The sequence below is a fragment of the Amblyomma maculatum genome, chromosome 8 (assembly GCF_055883805.1).
Source record: "Amblyomma maculatum isolate TAMU_Amacu chromosome 8, ASM5588380v1, whole genome shotgun sequence".
NCBI lineage: Eukaryota > Metazoa > Arthropoda > Arachnida > Ixodida > Ixodidae > Amblyomma > Amblyomma maculatum.
In genome coordinates, this window is record NC_139351.1 from 28601179 (window position 1) to 28624682 (window position 23504).

At 49.2% G+C, this 23504-nt stretch overlaps 1 protein-coding gene across 1 annotated transcript in view; it reads left to right on the forward strand.

Moving 5' to 3' along the window:
• LOC146180816 (latrophilin Cirl-like) overlaps positions 1-23504 on the forward strand; it is a 301055-nt gene that overhangs the window by 185594 nt on the left and 91957 nt on the right. Inside the window, exon 4 of the mRNA XM_084576153.1 lies at positions 20257-20452. Within this exon, the coding sequence (XP_084432279.1) occupies positions 20257-20452 (196 nt within the window). The remainder of the gene's footprint in view (positions 1-20256; positions 20453-23504) is intronic.

Below are 23504 nucleotides of genomic sequence, written 5' to 3' on the forward strand. Positions count from 1 at the left end.
GACACCCTGCAGCCAATGACGTCGACCGATCCTCACGACGCTACGGTTAATCTGGGGAAGTCGTGATTAATTCGGTTATTGGCTGATTACGAGGTCCAGGTGCCACAAAGACAGCGGGCAGAGGTGTGTGAAACATGACCATAAAGAACCAACGAGTTGAAGACGAGACTTCGAAGCTTCTACTTGCGTAGTGGTAACGAAAGGCAAGCGTCGTTCGTTCGTTCGTTCGTTCGTTCGTTCGTTCGTTCGTTCGTTCGTTCTTTCTTTCTTTCTTTTTCTCTCTCTTTCTTTTCGTCTTTCTTTCTCTCTTTCATTTTTTCTTTCACGACTGCGGCGTATGCACCGACACACCTTTCACTTGGCTGCTTGTTTAATTATTTTGACGTTTTCAGTAGCAGCCATTTATGCAGGCGCACGAACGTGTATACTGAAGGGTTGCGCGAGGTTGCGCAAATGATCATATGTTGAGTGGCTCGAAAACGCGAGCCCTCTCATCAAGCGAGCGCTCTTTTGTCATTTAGCATAAGCGCGCACATATATTACTGCCCTCGGGCGGTCTTTGGTGGGAATTTCACTGTTACTCAACTACCTAATTCACGGCTGCTGCTGCTGCTGCTGCTGCTGCTGCTGCTGCTGCTGCTGCTGCTGCTGCTGCTGCTGCTGCTGCAGAGCCCGCTCCTTCGCGGTTCCGTTAATAATAGTCCTTCACTGCTCTGAATTTAACATCGCGCAGACGCTTGTAAAGAGTTCCTCACGTCCGCAGCAATGGTAGAGAATATTTCATCTTCCCATTCTCGAAACAAAAAATAAAATGGAAACTGCTTTTTTGAGCTTCTCTGTGGGCATCTTCAGTGATACCCGACATTCTCTTTCCCACCTGGCAACATTTCGTGGCGGCAGTTCGTCATCCAGTCTTAATATCCGTTTGATTAAATGCTGGGCGATAGGCTCAAGGCTTGTCATTTTGGCGGTTGTGCCCGTTGGTGGCCTATCTTCGGGACTAAGTGAGTTCAGCATTTGCTTAGTTAAGACCGGCGTGTTCAGCAGCATGGCAACACACTCTGCTGTGACGTCGAATATAACTACAAGGCAAAGTTGGGACTCACGTGTACGGAGCCATCATTTTGGTTCTTTCAATAATTGCTCGGTGAACACAATGAATTCGGTAGAGAAGTCCCGGTCTGCGCCACGTCTCCCACTCTCTGAGCTCTGATATTCGAATGATGGCACCAATATGAGCATAACAATGCATATCCATTCTTCCTCTTCGGGATTCACAAAAATAGCATACATTTTTCAATTCTAATCCCATAACCGCGGTAAGATGTATGTATACTGCGGTTACCAGTAGTTCCGAAGCCCTTACTTCGTGATCAGCAGCTTTAGCACATCTGGTCAAACCTCAATAAGCAGTTCACATGTGTGTGCGTGTGTGTGTGTGAGAGAGAGTGAATGGATGGAGGGGAAGTGGGTGGTTGCTGTACGCAGCATTTCATTGTAACGATACAACGCGCTCAGCGACCGACGCCGACGATAGTGTGGTGCTGAGTGAATCACTGCATGGTGAGGTCGGAGCAAAGAGAGATGAAAATCTGCGTACGGGGAGAGCGTGGAGACAGGCGAAGACGAGGTCTCCTAGCACAGGGAGAGCTCAACGCCGGTATCTGTTTCGCTATCACTGTTTCCGCGACCATTTATTTCTCCGAAGATCCCGCCCAGATTCGCATCCCGAAACTCACCGCGCTTCGCGGCGTCCGTCTTCGGGTCCCTTTCCCCCACCTGCTCATATCTTATCAGCGAGTCGCATCTGTCAGTGGGAGGACTTAATAGAATGGCTACGCGCGCTTCCTTCCCTCCGGTTTTGTTTCTGTTGCCCACGCTCCTCTTTCCTGCGGCTCGCCCGACGCGAGCTTTCATTACTGCGTAATAGCACCGCTCACGCGAGGATGCGGCTGAAACGAAGCTCTGCGAAAAGAAATAGCGCCAAGAGAAAGAAACGGGGCGTGACGGAGCGCTTGCGCCTCGGCTGCCGGATGGGCGACACCGCGAACAATGGCGCGAACGCAGACGACGACACGGACCTCACCGGTCGTCGTCTGCTCGTCTCGGCTGCGCGGGGTGTCTGCATCATTAACACTGGGAGTCAAACGGGAGCACCGAGTTTGCAAAAGAGCAGCAGATCGGATGCGCCGCCATTTTTACAGCTGCACGCGAGACGAAGGACTCAGTGACGCTTGGGTGGCAGTGGTCGCGTGCGCTCAGGTGCTTAGGCGAGCACCGCAGTATAGGGCTACACTTGCCCGCTCTTAATTTCTGTTTTGCTGGCGGCGTCTCCGCTACAGGGCAAAACCCTGAGAGACGCTGCATTTCTGTACTTTAGGCGGCGACTCCGTAAGTGCCGTAAGCAGTGCCAGTGACCTGATGACTACGTGCTTCTTGCGAACAGATATAGATCGTTTTAGTATTTGCGGAATACGACGCGGGTGACTGCAAAGCGCTACGCAGAACAGTCATTCATGGTCGCATATGTCGTACTTCATAATTACAGAATATATCGCGTTTCGCCATAATACCGATTATCGTCTGTGTTTTTATTAGATATGTCACGTGGCACTCCTCAAGGCCTTCGCATTAACGACGCTCCTTTCCACTGAAGGGCCAGCGACGCAGCTGCATGGCGCAGCACAAATATCAAGCGTTCGTCGCGTTTTCGACGTGCACAAGTTGGCCGAAATGGGACTCAAGTTTTAGTTTAATGTCAGTGTTCCAAATTCTAATCCTTCGCGGAGCTTTAGAAATCATTTCATCTAGCTTCCTGCATAAAATAGCCACCAGCAGCTGCCCTTATTAGCTGCCCAACACGTTTGTTTATCCCCGTTGCAAGACGTTGCTGCTACATGAGCTTTTTTCCCCTACTTTGTCATAGGATTTGAACATAAAGTTTAAATTTCAAACGAAAAAGCAGAACCCTGTGTATATTCTGTTATTATTATTTTTTTTTTTCGTTTCCTTCTATTCTTTGACTTTTCTGCACTGGATGACGCTGAGTTCGGAGGTTCTCAGGGGTCTATTTAAATTTCTGGGCCAAAAAAAAAAAAAAAAAGCCTTTTGCGCTGCATGCGTGACAGCGGTACAACGCAGCCATCTTTTTTTTTCTTTTTTTTTTCTCGAGCGTTACGTCACCTTTCTTACAGTACAAGCGCGTCGCGTCACCTTTGCCTTCCCTACAAGGCTAGCAGCGAAACTTTTCACACACTATCTCTCTCTTTAAAGAGCCGGTGCGTTGGGAGTGTGTCCAGGCGAGAAAGCGAGTTTGCAAAAAGCCGAGGCTGTAATGAGGAAGCAGTAATAACCATGGGACCCAAACCCCTTCACCAGAGGTGGCCCTAGATTACTGGGAGAAACTACTCACCAGTACCTCTTATAAGGACCAGCGGAAGATCATTACATGCGCTCTCGCTCGGATACTCCTTTAAGGGCTTTCTTTTGTTTTGTAAGAGGGCCCTTCGTACATGAAGGGGCCTCTCAAATGCCATGTAGGGGGCAACGCCCCCACCCTCTGTAATATTGGTAGTAAATGTTTCTACCACCACCACCGCTGTAGTCATTCATATCCGGTGCTGAGTTTGATGTTAAATAACGCGACGCCTGAATGTTGGGTGCGTCACCACCGTCGTGCTAAAAGCGCCAGGAGAGCCGTCGATTGTTGCGAAAAGGCGTATATAGACCGTTTTATCATGGGCGCTGCCATTTTGTGTATGTGGCGCCATCTAGTGGCCGAGTTGTGAACAACCGCCATGCTCCTCCGGTTCGAGGCTATTTTCCTCCTCGCCGCGAAAACGGTCTATAGGACGAATCATATAGTGTAGGCACGGGTTGTTGCACACTGAAGTAAAACATGGGAGACTATGTCTCCAGAGACATCCGAGACAGAGCGCTACGTTTTGCATTTTCGGATTATTCATATCATACAACCGTTACTTCATTGAAAACCTTCCTAGTCTAGAATATCGAGGAAAAATGGCCAGACTCTGCCTTTTTCATAGATTCTATCATTTACCCCTCAGTCCGTGAAAACCACCTAGTAGCCGTCCATGCCACTCGAGCATTTACCCTTGCACACCTAAAGTCTTTTTTATTCAAATAGCCAAAGACTGGAAAAGTTTGCATGGAACACTGGAACTGCTTTTTTTACAAAGAAAACCTGTCAAAGAAACGAGGACGAAAGAGAGATGCACACACAACGATGAGTGGGCAGTTGTTTTGTGTGTATCTCTTCGTCTTCATTTCTGTGAGTGGTTTTCCTCGTAAAAAACTATGTACCAACTGGCCCAGATTTCCACTCTTCTAGAACAGTTTGTCAGTTGTCATTCATCGCGAATGTACGCGCTTCAAACCATTTCAAAAGATAATATTCCCCTCTTCTTAGCCCACCTCTAATGTAATGCCGCTTGCGGGCCTTTGCGGCACTAATAAATAAAATAAATAAATAAAAGCACTAACGAGAACCCCTCGGGATTTATCCGAACGCGTGCATTATTTTTCTTCTTTTTTTTTTTTAATTTCCAAGCCTAGCTTTAAGCTTTCTTGCGTGTTAAAGCGTTTGTCCTATCGCGTTTGCGTCCCTGAGTGAAGGAGTCGCTACTGTGTCTCAAGCAACGGATAAACTTCCATTTATAACAAGCAGATGACCGCATTCTAACATGTCAGCGACTAAACGAACGTGTTACTTTTGAGTTTCACGTATAGTGTTTCGTGCTGGTTTTGCTTATTAGTTTTATTAACTTGGTTTCTGCGCAACACAGTTATTGTAAATAAACCTGACGTTACATTTCCTTATCTCGTGGTCCGATGACAACTTCCACGTTCTTCTTCTTATTATTTATTTATTTATTTATTTATTTATTTATTTATTTATTTGCTCCGAAACCGTTTCGTACTGCAGCCAGTGTTCTAAATGCGTCCACATTGCTTACTTACTTACTGGCATCAAAGTTATACTCGGTGATATAATTCAATAAAAAGCTTACGTGAGTTTTCAGCGCACAATACAACTGAAGTTGTCACATACACACAAGAAAAACAACAACAACAACAAATGAACAGCAAATGTCCGACGTAGTTAAAAAGAAAATAACAAGTGAAAGTGCCAACCCCTATTTATGCTTGCTCTGGGACGAGCCATGCCTGCCGGAACGATGGACACAAAGAATGCCAGGCGACATACATTGCGGAGCCGTGCAGGGAATTCCGTTGTCCTCGCAGATCCGTCGCCATTCCGAGGGTTGCCCCGACACTGCCTGTCGTTTTCTGTTTGCTTCCACTTGGCATCCTGTTTTGCTTCTCTCACGCGATTCTCCTAGTTTATTCCTCGCTTTTTGGTTGTCCTTGGCACCGCGCGTCTTCCCGGGAAACGACCTGGTGCAGGACCATCGCGTGTCTCATGGTCGTAAGGAACAGGAAATAACCTCTGCAGGACAGATACCCCGCGCGCGGGCGTCGGTTTCATTTTCGTGTGCCTCTGCGCTCATCTTTGGCCGCCGCTTTTCGCCTGCGTCCGTGCGTGCGTCGACTTCCCTGGTCGCCTGTGTCTGTTTGGCTACGGCGTCTGCGATCCACTCGGTGTGCGCGCGAAACAGGGGCACCCATGTAACGCGCATGCGCGTATCAAGGTGGAAAGGAGGTGCTGAAGGAAGCAGAGAGGAGAACGTTAGCCAGTGTGTCCATTAGTCGAGCACAGGCCTTCTCATACCTGCGAGTCAACTCAATTTGCTGGACGCTGCTGCGCCTTCTGATGGGTTTCCTTTCCCGCCATTCGGCTTCTCGTGCAGGCAGCACCTCGCGAGCGCGTTCTGCAGGTCGCGAGTTCGTCGCCTGCCTCAAACGCCCGCGATTCTGTGTGCACCCCGCTGGTTCCCACCGAAAGTCGGCTGCGATTTAAACGTGTATAGTCCGCTGTGTATGTGTGGCAGCAGAAGTGGCTTATTTAAAAGGCGCTCTGCCCCAATTACACCACACCTTCGGCTGCGCTTTCTCGCCTTCTCGTGGTCGCTCGCCTGTGTCCGGCCTCTCTCCCTTCCTCCTCTGTCGCCCTTGTATAACCTTTAATTTCTTTCCCCTGCCCACAGTACCTCGCTGGCCTTTTTTCCTCGCTCCTGGCACTGAGCAGCCCGTACCTACCTCGCTTGTGAAACAGCGTCGTCGTTCGCCTTGAAACGTACTTTGTGTTTTTCGTGCCCTGCTAACGCATAGGCACGACCACTTTTGTCAAGCACCGCCTCCCGGAGACTTTCGCATCGATCGTGTTTCTTCTGGGAACATTTTGTCGCTTGGTAGGTGTGTGTGGTGGAAACGATTATTAATTAATTATTAGCCAGTCATCCACTTCCCGGGGCCTCCTGTTGATGCTTTGATGACAGTGATTTTAACTTGTTAAGACTCATTGGGAAAAGTAGTAGTAAAGAAGGTATTTGCGGAGCTTGCTCAAGGATCACACGTCACGCGAGCCGCGAAGAAGAACACGCCGCGGTGTTGGTTCTTATTCGTTTGTTTACGGTTCCCTACAAAGGAATGCACCAGCGGTGAGCGCTTGCTTCTGCTGAATTTGAAGCCGTTCGTGGCGAAATATGTTAGCCTAGCAGTTGCCGCACTGAGCTCGTTAAACCCGTCCGCGCATTTCGCAGCCAATAGGTTCCTCCAGCGCCAAAAGGCGCTTGCTTTCGCTCTCCCAGAAAAGACGGAAGAGAGTAAGCTCAAATGGCTCGTCGGGAACGGCCGCAGCTAAAAGGATGCGCGCACTCGGACAAGTAAATAAGGCGCATCAGGCCGGAGAATGGGGGCCAGTTAAGCGGAGATTGAGGACGCTACTTTCCTCTTTGTCCGCGCCCAAAAACTTCGCGCCGAGGAAAGTGGGGCCACCGCCGTGGGCGAGCTAATCAAAGGCTTCAAAGCAAGCAACAACCGAGCGCGGAAGACAATGGCAGGAAGTCTTCTTCCCCAACTGCGCCCGTTAGTTTGAGTCTTTAGGGGGAAGCAGCCACCGCTCCTGGCGTTGTACGCGTCGTCTGCGATTGCCTTCCTGCGCGTGTGTGCTTCTTTTTTCCGGCGTCACTCGGAGAGCGTCGGTCTTGTTCAATCTCCTTCGCCGGGCTCTTGTCCGAGAGTATTCTTCAAGGAGGGAAAGTGCCTTCGGTTTGCGCGCCCCTCTTTCCCCACTGGACCTGTGGGCGGGCAGCAACCCTGGCGGGGAACCATGGATGGTTTGCCGCGTGAGAAATTACGGTCGCTTCCTCGCGAAATCCAAATGGTTCCGAGGGTCGGAGGAGATGCTTCTGTTTGCCTCGAATGCTGTTTTTTCCTCGCTTCCACTTGGCACCCAGTGCTGTTGTTTTTTGTTTGTTTGTTTTTGTTTTTTCGTTCCATTGCTCTCGATTCCTATTTTGTCGTTTTTGTTCCCCTGCGCCGTCCAGCGAGTTTTGTTTCTCTCTCGCTGGGGCGCTGCGAAGTCAAAGTTCCCGCCTTCTGTCTACGTCGCCGTCCGCTCCTACTTATTTTATTATTATTTTTTTGACTCTCTTGTGCTGCGTTGCGAGCGTCCTTCGCTTTCTCGCCTCTTCGGCTTGCGGCTCTTCATGATGGATCAAGGAGGCCTGTCCTGCAGTCGAGTTTTCTTTGTCTTCCTCTTCTCGAACCTTCCTCGCCAGACTCCTTAGTCGAGTTCGCTGCCGGCACTCTTGTCGGCCCTGCTTTCTTCGGTTTTCGTTGATTCATCATTCCAAGACTTCCTGACCATCTCCGGACCACGTCCAGAGCAGAACGCGGCTTGTCCGAGACACCCGTTTGTTTCACTCCTTGTACCGTATTTTGTCTCTCGAGGACCCTTTACAAGGCAGTCGGAAGGGCCAATAACAAAGGATGGGTGTTGTGACGCTGGGGCTACGTCGACCCGGCCTTCACTTGGTAGCGTGCAGAGACTCGGGGTTGAAGAAGGACTGAATCTTCTAAGTTGGTGAAATATGTACAAGCAGGTTTACTGGCACTTTGAGAAACGTATTTACAAGAATATTTACATGAAAAAGAAGGGTACATCAGCAAAATGACAAGCGTTAAGAGTTCTTAGCGAGAAGCGACTGGATGAGCCGTTTACCCAGGGCCCAGAGCGACATTTCGTGCTCTGCAGCGTCCTTAAAAACCCCCCCATGTCCAGCCCCTCTCTGAAGATGCTGACCAACCAAATCCAGGGCACGCCCCTCAGGTATCGGCATCCAATCGAACACTTCACTGCACTGATGGTCTGAAGCACTGACTGGTCCGGCATTCATTCGTTGGGCGTGATCACTTGTTGGCGGGAAAAGCTTGGGAACGGCGAGGAGAGGAGGTACATTTCTATTCTTCAGCAAAGAAACCACAAGCTGGTTCTGACAAGGGGTTTTACTTCTCAGAAACCCGAGTGCACGTGGCGCCGCATAGGGCTCCCAACATGGTCCCTTTTCGACAATTGCAAATCTTTCCTGCATTCCCGGGAAATCACTTAATGGCCGTATGAGTCATGCTCCTTTCTTGTCCTGCACGTCAGCGGACATGTCACTCTGTCGTCTCCTTTGGATAGGAGGCATTCATCACTGGAGGATAGCACTTCTCGACTGGAAGGGTGGACAAAAGAAAGAAAGCACTTCCTGCTATTTCCCGCAGGGGGACGTTTCTTTGTGTTTTTCCAGACGTTCTCTTGACAGGGTCAATTTGGCATTTGCAGGTTGTCCACAAAGCAAAACATGCTTACAAAACAGGATTCCTGGAAACAGGCTCACTTAGAGCCATTGGACCATCACCACATATTCACAAAACTTATCCATGCCCACAGGCGAACAATAGAGCGCGCAATTGCGGATGCTTGGTCGTAACAGCCTCCTCCCCCGCCAGAAGAGTCTCGGAGGGCAGCAGTCGCCGCTGCTGCATGAAGAGACGACTTAATGGCCTGCACGTGAACGCTTGAAGCTCGCTGTTGCTTGTCGCGTTGTCTTGATTGTTGTAGGCCAAATTGCTCGAGCTGTCTGAAACTCAACCACATGTCTAAACAAGCACTCGGCTCCCGTCTGAAGAGACCAGGTCAAAAGAAAACTGCCATTGTTGTTCGAGAAAAGCCCACTCTCAAGACGTTCAGGACCCACGTATGCCTAGAAAACCAAACGTGCTGCTTTACATAGTCACACATATACAAGCGCACGGAAAAAAAAAAAAAAACTTGATTATCAATTTCGATACATGGTGAGGAACATCTCGGACCGCTTAGAAAGAGCGGCTAAGCGCGTCCGCATTCCCATTTAACTTCCCCTTTTTGTATCTTATTTCAAAATTGTACTGCTGTAAAATCAAGCTCCACCTAAGAAGGCGACTGTTCTTCGATGTCGCAGTTTGCAGCCAAGCCAGGGGACAATGGTCCGTCTCTACGGTGAATTTGGCCCCTCCAAGATAGCACTGCAATTTTTGAATGGCCCATACAATGCAAGCGCATTCTTTCTCTGACGCGCAATAAGCCCTCTCTCTAGAACTCAGTTTTCTGCTCAAGTAGAGCACGGGGTGCTCATTACCGTCGTCATCTCTCTGGCAGAGAACAGCACCTAACCCTCGATCACTGGCATCACACTGGACCGTGAATTCTCGGCCATAGTCTGGAGCTCGCAATACCGGACGGCTAATCAGCACAGCCTTCAGGTTTACGAAGGAGGCTTCCCTTTGTTCGTCCCAGACTACATTTGTCGGTTCTGTCTTGCGAAGAGCGTCGGTCAGAGGGCTAGCCAAAGATGAATAGTTAGGGATGTAGTGATTGTAGTATCCCGTCAGACCTAGGAATGCTCGAATTTCCGTCTTCGTGCTCGGCCGCGGGTAGTCTGCTACCGCAGAAATCTTAATCTCGCTGGGTTTCCTGAAACCTTGACCTACATTGTGACCCAAGTAGTCCACGGTCGCCCTTGCCAGGCAACATTTCTCGGCCTTTACGGTTAGTCCAGCTTGACGCAAAAGGCTCAGTACAGCTCTTAGATGTACCATATGGTCCGCCCATGAGTCGGAAAAAACCGCAATGTCGTCTAAATAAGGCACCGCGAATGTTTCACACCCCTTTAAAACCCTATCCATGAGTCGTGAAAAACAAAATGGAGCATTTTTGAGCCCGAAACTCATCATTGTTGGCTGGTAGCTGCCCGTCGGAGTGACGAAAGCCGCGTATCTGCTGGCGCGTTCAGTGAGCGGTACTTGCCAATATCCTCGAGTAAGGTCCAGCGTAGTCACATATGCCGCTCTACTGACCTGTTCTACTCTCTCCTCAATATTCGGAATAGGATACACTTGATCCCTGGTGAGAGAATTTAGCTTTCGGTAGTCTACCACAGGCCTAGGGTCTTTACCTGGAGCTTCTACTAAGATCATAGGCGAAGCATAATCGCTTTCCGAAGGTTTTATTACTCCCAATTCCAGCATGCGAGTTACTTCCCTATCCAGAATTTCTCTTTGCCTTGGAGAAAATCGGTAGCACCTTGATCGCACTGGCACGTCTGAAGTCAGCTCAATATCGTGCTCAGTCAAATCAGTTCTGCCTGGCCTGTCCACGAAGCAGGCCTCAAACTCTGTTATTATCTCGCCCAGATCGGACAGCTGGGATTTCTTTAGTTCTCCTCTCTGCTCCGTCTTTTTGAGAAGCTCCTGAGCGTTGCTTCCTTTTCCGCTGAGGCAAATCAAGTTGTCCCCCATCTCCTCGGGAAGGTTTAACGTTAGATTTACCACGGCTTCCCTCTGCACATAAGGCTTCATAAGATTGCAATGATAAATGCGCACTTCTTTACGCCTACCGGGAATTTTCACTGCGTAGTTATGGTCAGAAAGCTTTGCAACGACTTCAGCCGGTCCTTCCCACTGTACTTCGAGCTTATTCTGCCTTGAACTTCTCAGCAACATCACCTGGTCCCCGATACAAAATGTCCTTTGACGGGCTGTCTTATCATAGTACACCTTGGAACGAGCCTGGGCTGACTTCATGCTGGCCTCAACGAGTTCCTTAGTGTTATGTAAGCGATTCAAGAGGTTCAGAATGAATTCTACTACTGTTGGGTCTTCTCCGCGCCCCTCCCAGGCTTCGCGCACCATTCGCAAAGGTGAGCGCAGTGACCTTCCGTACACCAACTCGGCTGGGCTAAATCCGGTGGATTCGTGCGGCACTGACCGCAAAGCGAAAAGCGCTGCAGGCAGGCAGGCATCCCATTCGCGCTTGTTTTCATAGCACAGTCCCCTCAGGACTCGTTTGAGAACAGAGTGCCATCTTTCTACGCTGTTGCTCTGCGGATGATGGATCGAGCTATGCACTACCTTAATGCCGCATCGCTCGAGAAATGAGGTGGTGAGGACACTCGTGAAAACGCTACCCTGATCACTTTGGACCTCGGAAGGGAATCCAACTCGTGCAAACACTGACAGCAGCGAATCCACTACACTCTCGGACGTCACCTCGCGCAGCGGAACAGCCTCTGGAAACTTTGTGGCTGGGCATAACATAGTGAGGATATAACGGTACCCTGACTCTGTCACAGGAAGTGGCCCAACTACATCTATTACTAACCGGTGAAACGGCTCGGTAATGATTGGTACTAACACCATCGGCGCTTTCCACTTATCTTGCGCCTTTCCAACCCGCTGGCACGTGTCGCATGACCGTACAAAATTTTCCGTGTCCTTAAAACATCCAGGCCAATAGTATTCTTGCAACAGCCTCTGCTTTGTTTTCTTTATTCCAAGGTGACATGACCACGAGCTGCCATGGGAAAGTCGCAGTAAGTCTCCGCGGTACTTTTGGGGAACAACTAATTGGTCCCGCTCTACTCCGCGCTTATCCTTGAATAAGCGATACAGCACTCCCTTTCTCATCTCGAAAGAAATATTGTTTGCTGTCTTAGTGGCGCGGTGGCGCTCCCTTATCTCCTGTATCTTGGGATCATTGGCTTGCTCTATAGCTAAGTCCTCTCGGGTTCCACTTAAAAGTCTCGTGAGATTACTAGACACTGGCGGCAAGAGGTTACTCTCAAGAACGTCCTCATTCCTCGTCTCATCAAGCTCACTTTCAAGTTGACATATCTGAGATGCCTCGCTCTCAAAGTTTTCTGACCTGCTATCTTCCACATCGACCACTGTTTTAACTGCCGTTTCTTCCGCTGTGGAATTTTCTGGTATGAGCAGTGTAGCTAGTTCTCGCGCCCTTGAACGTGTTAAGGCTTGCACAACTCTGTCTCCGAACAGGATGCCCCTCTTTCGCAGTAGCATGTCCGATTTGTTGGAGAACAAATACGGATAGCACTTAGGAAGCTTTCCTGAAACGGCAGCCTCGGTTGTTAATTCGCCGAAAGGGCCCTCGATGACCACGTTCGCGATCGGCAAGCACACACTCTGTTCCTCAACTACCTGTCGGATCCATGCACACTGTCCTGTATAGTCGGAAGGCGATACATACGCCGGATGGACAACATCCATCGTTGCGGCCGAATCGCGCAGTACCTTGCAAGGCTTCCCGTTGACTACTAGGTCATGCAGATAGGGTTCTAAAAGCTGCATATTTTCATCGCAGTCCCTGACATACGAGAAAGCAATCTTTTCTTTCCGGCAGTTGACGGCAATGTGACCCTGCTCATTACACCTAAAGCATGTGAGCGGCTTCCTAGCCTCAAGCTTATTCTTTGTGTTCTGCACGTTGGTCACTTCCCCACTTTTCTCACTGCCGTCCTTTCTAGGGAATTTGCCTGAAGAAACCTTCATTTCTTCGTTTCCAACTCTAGCAAAGTGCCTTTCCTGACGGTTTTTCACACTGAACTTGGGATTGCGGGGCCTATCCACTGCTGGGTTGCTGAATTGTCGGCGCGAAGCATACTCCTCAATAAGTTCGGCAGCTTCAGTTGCCGACTTAATTTCGCCTCTGTCCTGTAACCAATTTCTTTCTTTTTCTGGGAGGCAGTTATAAAACTGCTCCAAAAGAATTCGCTCGACTACAGCGTCCCTATCACTGTAGGAATCTGTGCTCTTTAGCCACTCGCCCAAATTTACTCTTAAATTGTACAGGAATTCAGGGTAACTCTCGTCCCTGGACTTAGTAGCGTTCCGAAAACGTTGTCTGAACGCCTCGGCGCTAAGCCTATACTTTCTCAGAAGGCAAGCTTTGACCTTCTCGTAGTTGTCCGCGTCCTCCTTGCTTAGCCGCGCGACAACCTCCGCTGCCTCGCTGGGCAGAACCGTCAATAATCTCTGAGACCAAGTGTCTCGCTGGAAGGACAGTTTTTCGCAGGTTCGCTCAAAGTTAGCCAGATACAGACCGATATCCCCTGATATCACATATGGCTGCATGTACTTTGACATCTTGAAATCTGCCTCCTTGTTGAGAAGAGGTACCGCTAGCTGGGGACAATTGCCCGACCTCTTGCTCAACTCTAGTTCTAATTTCCGGAGCTCAATTTCTTGGTCCAGCTTTTTTGCTTCTCTTTCACGCTTCTTTTCCTCTTTTTCCCACTCAAGTTCACGCTCACGCCTCTTTTCCTCTTTTTCCCGCTCTTTCTGCTGTCTGAGCTGTTCCTTTTTTTGACCGATGAGGTTCCATGCTTCACTGAGCTCCTCATCATCGGTTCCCAGATCAGTGATTGCCTTTATAATCAAGGGTTTTCGTGCCAAACCACTTGTATCAATTCCCAATTCCTCACACAATAGCAACAGTTCCGGTTTCTGCAGCTTTTGTAGGTCCATGATCGCTCCGAGTGTCGGCTACTTCCAAAACAACAGTGCAAACTACCAAACCTAAAGGCGTTTCAACACTTTTTTTTTTTTACCAGTTCTAAAATCTAACCCTGTTCTAGAACCTGGTCCACATCAGAAGAAAAGCCAAGCACTCACCCACACATGCGATCGATGTTCCGAGCTGCTTTCTTGTTGGCCGATTGTTGCTCCTGCTTGTTGCTTGAGATGCCACCTCCGATCACTAGATGTTGTGGCTTGTAGCTTCAGATCCACCTCCAATCACCAGATGTTGTGGCTTGTAGATTCAGATCCCAACGCTGGTCACCAGTCGTTGTGCTTGTAGATTCAGATCCCACCGCTGATCACCAGTTGTTGTGACGCTGGGGCTACGTCGACCCGGCCTTCACTTGGTAGCGTGCAGAGACTCGGGGTTGAAGAAGGACTGAATCTTCTAAGTTGGTGAAATATGTACAAGCAGGTTTACTGGCACTTTGAGAAACGTATTTACAAGAATATTTACATGAAAAAGAAGGGTACATCAGCAAAATGACAAGCGTTAAGAGTTCTTAGCGAGAAGCGACTGGATGAGCCGTTTACCCAGGGCCCAGAGCGACATTTCGTGCTCTGCAGCGTCCTTAAAAACCCCCCCATGTCCAGCCCCTCTCTGAAGATGCTGACCAACCAAATCCAGGGCACGCCCCTCAGGTATCGGCATCCAATCGAACACTTCACTGCACTGATGGTCTGAAGCACTGACTGGTCCGGCATTCATTCGTTGGGCGTGATCACTTGTTGGCGGGAAAAGCTTGGGAACGGCGAGGAGAGGAGGTACATTTCTATTCTTCAGCAAAGAAACCACAAGCTGGTTCTGACAAGGGGTTTTACTTCTCAGAAACCCGAGTGCACGTGGCGCCGCATAGGGCTCCCAACATGGTCCCTTTTCGACAATTGCAAATCTTTCCTGCATTCCCGGGAAATCACTTAATGGCCGTATGAGTCATGCTCCTTTCTTGTCCTGCACGTCAGCGGACATGTCACTCTGTCGTCTCCTTTGGATAGGAGGCATTCATCACTGGAGGATAGCACTTCTCGACTGGAAGGGTGGACAAAAGAAAGAAAGCACTTCCTGCTATTTCCCGCAGGGGGACGTTTCTTTGTGTTTTTCCAGACGTTCTCTTGACAGGGTCAATTTGGCATTTGCAGGTTGTCCACAAAGCAAAACATGCTTACAAAACAGGATTCCTGGAAACAGGCTCACTTAGAGCCATTGGACCATCACCACATATTCACAAAACTTATCCATGCCCACAGGCGAACAATAGAGCGCGCAATTGCGGATGCTTGGTCGTAACATGGGCCACAACAAGGTCAAATTGCATTGCCCAAAGTATACGTGCTGCACTTTCAACCGCACATGTAAACTACGCAAGCGATAAAATACGGTGTCTGTGTGTGTGTGTGTGTGTGTGTGTGTGTGTGTGTGTGTGTGTGTGTGTGTGTGTGTGTGTGTGTGTGTGTGTGTGTGTGTGTGTGTGTGTGGTAAATGCCCCGTGCGTTGTAAACTAACTCTCCGTCTTCGTCTTCCCGAAACTTAAGTTGTCCAGGCTTAGTACTCGATTGTTATAACGGGTCTAAACAAGCTGTCGTAGTCAAGTGGCTCAGGGTACCGGTTCGTTTCAATCTGCATGCTACAACACGGTATATAGTAGCCCGACGCAGCCCAACGGCAGCAGCTCTACCCAACGCACCGGTGTGCACGACCCATGCATGACCTCCTCGTCGAGGTGCGATCGCACATCATCGCCTGCCTTCTTTGCGCTCGCATTTTTTTCACCGCCTTCGCTGCTCTTTCCGCCAGTTCGCCGCCGGATGAGCTTTGCGACCGCATCCGGATGCCGAAAAGCGGAAGCTACTTCCGCTTGGCCGGCGCCTCTCGTCTCCGCTCGCGCTCGGCGTCCGCTCGTTAGCTCGTTTGTTCGCCACTCCTGGACGCCCCAAGCTTATGTGCGAGCGTGTGTTTGCGGCGGAAGGATACGTTCTGTGGGGCGCGTCTTCGACTCATCTGCCAGAGGGAGCAAAGGGGCATCCAAACGAGGAAGCAAAATAAAGGCAGAACGATAGCACCGACTCATCGCGTAGGAGGAAAAGCCGATGAGCTGCCTTTTCCGGCCCGGAATGGCTTCTGGATTGGCTCTAATCCAGACCTTCTCTTCTTCTTTGCTTCTGGCTGCTTCCAAGCTCCGCGGCGATGTTGTGGCTTCGTTTGGCGCCGCTGAAATGTGCTTTGGGTGGCTTCTGTCTCCGTCACACACACACACACACACACACACACACACACACACACACACACACACACACACACACACACACACACACACACACACACACACACACACACACACACACACACACACACACACACACACACACACACACACACACACACACACACACACACACACACACACACACACACACACACACACACACACACACACACACACACACACACACACACACACACACACACACACACACACACACACACACACACACACACACACACACACACACACACACACACACACACACACACACACACACACACACACACACACACACACACACACACACACACACACACACACACACACACACACACACACACACACACACACACACACACACACACACACACACACACACACACACACACACACACACACACACACACACACACACACACACACACACACACACACACACACACACACACACACACACACACACACACACACACACACACACACACACACACACACACACACACACACACACACACACACACACACACACACACACACACACACACACACACACACACACACACACACACACACACACACACACACACACACACACACACACACACACACACACACACACACACACACACACACACACACACACACACACACACACACACACACACACACACACACACACACACACACACACACACACACACACACACACATATATATATATTTCTGTCGGTTGCAAAAAGCAACGCTTGCCGACTTAATTCCTTGAGGTCTCGGGCAAGTTCGTATACCTGGAAGTTGAAGATGGCCATGGCTTCGTTAATAACTGACTGCGAGAGCCGAGATGGAGTCTGCCGGTGTTTAATGCTCTTATAAAGCACTTAATTTTTTCCATCTTTTTATGAGAGCGATAGGTCCTTAGAAAGTGCACTTCATTTAATAGGAAACGGGAAGTTTTTTTGCATTACAAAATCAAATCTCTTCCCGGTTGGACTCTCTCTCGTCTGCGTTGGTTTTCGTTACCTTTTAGTTTCACCTTTTCCGTCGCCATGCTATTTAAATGAGCATTCATACGTAAGCAACCGCGCCGTTCTTTTCGCCGGGTGGGAAAAAGTCACGCAAAAAAAGGAAAAGAAAACGGGAAGCACATCGCTTGCAAAGTGATCACGTCCGTATATTCCGGTTGCATCGCGATGACTCCCCTTAGAGACGATATTGATTGTTCTCGAGCAGTGTTTTTGCACAGTTGTGAAGACAGGTTAGGAGGTTCGAAAGAGCATCATCTGTTGTATACTGCGCCTCCTGGAAGCGCCCATTGTGAAGTCGGACGCCCACGTAGACCATTGCGGCGTTGCGTATGTATACATGCATGGTGCGTGCGGCGCATGAGAATTTTCCGTAACCATATTCAGGAAGCATTGAAGCCGGCTTTGACGCCTTTATATGAACAAATATATGGTCCCGTGTATCCCACCGGACCTGTTAGGGAGGAGGTGCCGGGATGACCGTGGTAGCATCTTGCCAATGAGGCGGTGAGCCGGCCAGAAACGAATTTCGCGAAGATGAAACCAGACAGAGACCGCAGCCTGAAGAGTGTACGACCCACGGACGCTTTATCGCTGGCCACCGCTCGCCGTCTGTAGCTAGCATCCCCAGCGGAGGCAGGCATACAGTCTTCGCCGATGCCATGCGCTGCAACCCCTTCGGATGATTGCCCGCGCGGAGCGGCTGGCGTCGGTCGGGGGAATCGGGACGCCGGGGTATAATCGAGTGGCGGTTATGTGAGCTAGGCTGGCCTGGAATTGCGCCGCATTCGGGCTCGGTGGTGCCAGGGGCTGTCTTTTGTTATCTCTCCCAGGCACCTGCCGGCGCCCCGGCATCCTCCCGGCTCCCCGTGCAATTCTCGATCCCCTTCAATCCCTTCCGCGCCGTTGTCACACAGGCCATAGTTATGTTTGTGTATCGGGGAACCTACAGTGTGTGGCGGTGAGTGCACAGGAGCCCACAGGGAAAGAATGACGATAAAAGCAACGCCAAGAAACTCCATGGCTTGGCGGTGAAGAGGTTCTTCTTCTCACTGGACGTGCATACCAAGTTTGGTTTTGAGGCTGCTTTTTTCGCTCACTGTTCGTCCTATTACGTCATGCGTACTGTGCGTGCATGGTCACTGCGTTTCAGCTTTGCCAATTAGAAAAACTAGGCCACTTGGCTCTTCCACTAAGACCCAGTAAGACTACTCCCGACAATAAAGCTTTCTCTTTTGCAGTCGAATAGAAAGCAGTGCGGCGTTGTTTCCGGGAAGAGACACCTATGACAGTGTTCCGTCGGGCAGCATTTCAGCAGCGATTCGCGGCTCTCCGTATATGCAAACCCCTACAGATGCATTCGCTGTTTACCCTGGGCGGAGCTTCGCTTTGTGGAGGAAAAGTTCGCGTTCCTGCGTCCCTTTTCGCGTGTCGTCGGTGAGTCCCAGTGAAAGCAAACTCGTGTAAAGTCTGGCTTCGCGAATGTTTTCAGCCTCCGGCTCGCACCTCGTCGGCGAAATTTCGTGTTCTCGCAACTGGTACGTGAGGTGGCGTACATTCCAAGCAGGTGGCACAGCGCTGAGGGGAGTGACATTCTTCACTCATTTTGAAGTCGTGTGTCAGAAATACTAATGCGGGCTTACGGTTATTATAATCTCGAATGGCTGCGTTGCCATGCGCACGTTAGGCACTATACAGTCTAACACATTATGGCTATACCTCTCCACGCCATATATATATATATATATATATATATATATAATATGGCTTAGAGATAGTATACCTACGAGCAAAGCCGTTGATGGCGCATGGATATGTTCCCACTTCGGTAGGCCGGCGCCTGACAAGGTTATGCACTTAGCCGCAAAACCAAATACCTCGCGTAGTGCACAGATACATATCTTGCTAGTTTTCTTGAAGCACCAGCTGGAACTTCCGGAAAGGCCGAAGGAATACGTAGAGAAGGCCTGGTTGCGCCATGGTATATTTCTTTTGTGGTTGTGAATTTGTTATGTTTTTGTTCGAGGGGAATAGTGTGTGACCGGCGTCATTTGGGTCCCTCGCATGAGTTATTTATTAATAAGAATTAACCAATGTGGCGTGCATCGAATGGTTTCCTTTTGGAAACACAGCCGCCGTTTTGTGGTTCTCACGTAGAACGTCTTAGGTATGGCTATTCGCTGCTCCGTTGACTGCGTCACTTTCTGTGCGACCGTTGCAGCAGAGGATAACGAGACAACTGGCGCAATAAGCGCTGCTCGCACTTTGGCCACCCGCTGTCCTCATCTTGGGAGAAAAAAAAAAAAAAAAAAAAAAACTACGTTGCTTTGCTTCCGTGCTTTTCTAAGGTGTTTTTCTCATATCCAGAGTTCGTGTTTAACTGTCTGTGGATGCTGCGGAGGACTATAGGACACGCAATAAATGTAGAGAAACACTACGAATGCCAACTTTATACGTAGGGCACTTTTATTCCATACTCACGATTTTGTGAGCACACTTTGCGATGTGACGACCAATGCTGCATTCTGTTTAATGTGCCCTATATGATATCTCTCACACATACGTGTCTATCTTTTTGGATGGCTGCGTTTAGCGGGCATGATATGAACAATGTGACCCGGACGTAGAGAAGCGAAGACGGCTTAACGTTGTACTGAACTGATTGCTTGGTTACCAGTACCAAACCACACCAAGTAAGCTGAAAACATGTTGTATAATGTAACAATGTGAAGCTTGTTTATTGTTTGATGGCTTTACGAATTCGTTGGGCTATGTAGACTCTCTGTTCATGTTAACCACAGGGCGGTATGCAGGTACCATACTATGTAACTTCCTGCACGGCCGGACTCGAGCGGGGGCGGCTCAGCGGCCTCGACTCCGCTGGAGTCTGGCCGTACTTCATGAACCAAGCTTTAATTCCTTTTTGCTGTGCCTGTCTCTCTCTCTATCTCTTTCTCCCAAGGGCCGTGTTGCCGACCGAGTATTGCCAGTATAACCCCCCCCCCCCCCCTCCCCCGACGTTAACGTTTGTCTCTTTCTATATCTACCATGTCATAGTGTTGTTCTAATGTGAACATCGGCAGGTCACTGCTCCTACTTTGCGTTTCTCGCGTCCTGACCCTTGGTGTTTGTTGCTATGTGTGCAGGCGGCGGCCCCCTGTACAAGACGGCGTACGCCTGCGAGGGCAGCCAGCTGGGCTTCTCGTGTCCGGAGGGCCAGTTGATCTCGCTTATCCGGGCGAACTACGGCCGCTTCTCCATCTCCATCTGCAACGAGCACGGCACGCTCGACTGGAGCGTCGACTGCAAGTCCAACCGCTCCTACAACGTCATCCGAGAGAGGTGATGTACTCTTCCTCTCTCCTTGCACTGTCTGTATAGAGGGAAAGCTGGCGCCATCGTCTGTGCGAGCTTCTAAAACATCCACCAAGGGAATGCCGTTAAGACGCGGTTTTTTATTTGGCCTGGCTAGTGTGGGGCCAATTACGTGGACTGTATCTGCAGGTGCTCCGCGATTATCTTCTCTGTACGCAGATTAGGATCTCTATTTGGTGAGTTTTTGTCACTTCAACAAATTTAAAGCACCTATTAGGCTGGCGTCGAAAATCGCGCAGCCTTTCTTCGACGGCTCTGTCCACGTTTTGTGCCTGCCAACAATATCCACGCCAGTAATGGAACCTCCTGGCATTCCCGCGCTTCAGCCCCGCCTGCTTTCCCTCCAGGCAATATTAAGGAGCTCAAGTCAGAGCGAACTGCGTCCTTGTAGTCGTCGTGGATAACGGCAGTTGTCCTGCGAGTACACGCCTTCAGAGTTGACTTCACCCCATAAAGTGATCCACAAAAGGAAATGGTGTCAAGCAGTCATTTCACAGAACGAAAGCAATCTGCATAGAGGCTTTGAAACCGCTGGCCGAATCTGCGCGTCAAAAAACATTCTCATTTGTGAGCACGTGAACTCAGCTGCGCCGGTAAAGCGGAGTCGTTGGTCAGCGTTTGTGCATATATATCCTGCGGGGGTGTGCATACCTGTCATTCCCACTACCTTCGGAATCTGTTGTCCGTAACGGCTGTTACAAAGGCGGTCCAGGCTTATCGCACGCGTATTCTGGGCACGTGGTGGCTGCCCTAGGACTTGAGCCGCGTGGCAGCCGAGGCACAAAATATGTCCGCAGTAGCTTTGCGTGGTCATGCTCTGGAGAAGGGCAACTCCGGCGATTTTTTGAACATGTTTATCTCGTAATCCCCTCACAATTCTTAAACAATCCTCCCCGCTACAAAAACTGTTTTTTATTAAAGAAGTAGTGTTTTAAAAGACCAATAACGATGAAACCGAAAGTATAGTTTCGGCCTACCTATGACGTCACAGGTACGGCTGCGGAAACAATCGTGCACGTGTTAATTAGGTAAACTGGAAATTTTGGTGACGCCTGCAGTGGTTATTATTTGTCTAAAATGACCTAAAGCATGCGTAATATTTTGTGCTGCAGCTAACGTAGGGTGAATATACACGGTTGTGCATCCATTTGCGTCACGAGCCCATGGTTGCTCGTAAAAATTTCCCCGGTTGATGGTACGAATTATGAATATTTAAAATTAATTTGATTTGGAACAAAACATTGCAGCGCTAGGAATTTCGGTACAAAGGAGCAGGAAACCCAGAAGAACGTACCGTGAAAGTTTCAATAAATCAATGACGTGGAAAGAATCCGGCAGATGCCTTAACATTGATATTAACTGTTGCAGTAATAAAAGCAACCTCATACGAAGCTGACTTCCGCAAGTGGGTGGTTCCGGTTGCCTGATGCGTATATACCTGCGGCACTGCACAAGGTATGAACCACGAGAGCGCGTTGGTTGTCGGAGCAAATCCGTGGCACTCTCATCGGCTCATTAGGGCGTGAGTGCCGTACGTGCGGCACTTCAGCATGTCGGAAGCGCAGTGCGCAACCATTAATTTCCGTCAACCAAATTCATCGCGATATATGCTTAACAAAGGCATCGCCGTCGCTGACAGCGGTGATTGATGAGGGATAGGCTCGCCGAACAGTAGAGGCTAACAATGGCGTGATACGGGGTGGGGGTATGCACACGGCACATCCCGCCGGACAGCACAGGGCTCTGTGGGCAACAATGGGCGCATGAGGGTGGTGTGTTTCGCATCGGGCGCACTTAGCAAATATATATATACATGTCTCCTGGAGGAATGCGAAAATGAGTAGGTGGGTGTGTGGGTGGGTTGGTGAAGGAGTTTGTGAGCGAGCGAGCGAGTGAGTGATTGATTGATTGATTTATTGATTGATTTTTTGAGTGAGTGAGGGAGTGGAGTCTTCTTTGGAGCATTGGAAAATCAACAAACGAGCAAGTACATAGAGTTAATACGTGTAGGAATGAACCAGTGAACGTGAAGGGGAAAGGATTGACGCGCAAGAAGAACGAAGGAATTTAATGAATAGACCAATTAGTAAATTAGTACAGCCTATTGTATCATTTAAAGCTTTATGAATGAAAGGAGGAGTTAATAAACGAGAGGAGACGGCGGCCATTGAGTCTTCAATTTGGCGTCTTTCTTGGCGCTTTTTTTTCTTATTTATTTGTAGGCAGTAGGCACTGCAAGAGACGCCGCATGGGAACTGACAACACCGCTTGATGTTCACGTGGCGACTTTCCGAAGTCGCTTTATAGTCTCTCTATATATACAGCCTCGAAGGTCCGCTTCTAACTTTCTTATGAGGACGCCAGTAGCGGTTGGACAAACAACCGGAATCAATCTTCAGCGCCCGCGAGTTACGAGAAGCTTTTTTTTCTTTTTTGTATTTCCCCACTTGGTTTTTAATGGAAACATGACGTTTCAAAGTATATAGCGTGGAAGCTCACTGAGAGGGCGTCGTTGCCACCGAAATGGAAAAATTGCCTTCTCTCCGGCTGGGCGCTCTCCGTCGGAGTGTCCCTCGGAGGGCCACTCGGGCGGCCGTTTTCATTTTGAAATTCCACGCTGCCGATACACATATTTCACACAAAATTGAGCCGTCAGAGCAACGACTCCCTGTCGTGCCATATGTGTGTGTGTGTGTATATATATATAATATATATATATATATATATATATATATATATATATATATATATATATATATATATATATATATATATATATATATATATATATATATATAATATACGCATCCACACGGACTTATGGCCCTCCTTTGCGTATTGTGTAACATTTTCTCCCCTAAAGCATGCTATGTGCAGGCAACCGAGAGTAATGATGTATGCGATCGAGAAAATTATTACCCTAAAAGGCTAGGAACTAGTGGAATTTTTCGTCCTGTTGGCAACGAATGACATTGCTTTCAGTTCTCTGTACTCGTAGACCTGAGCGGCAGTAGTATGA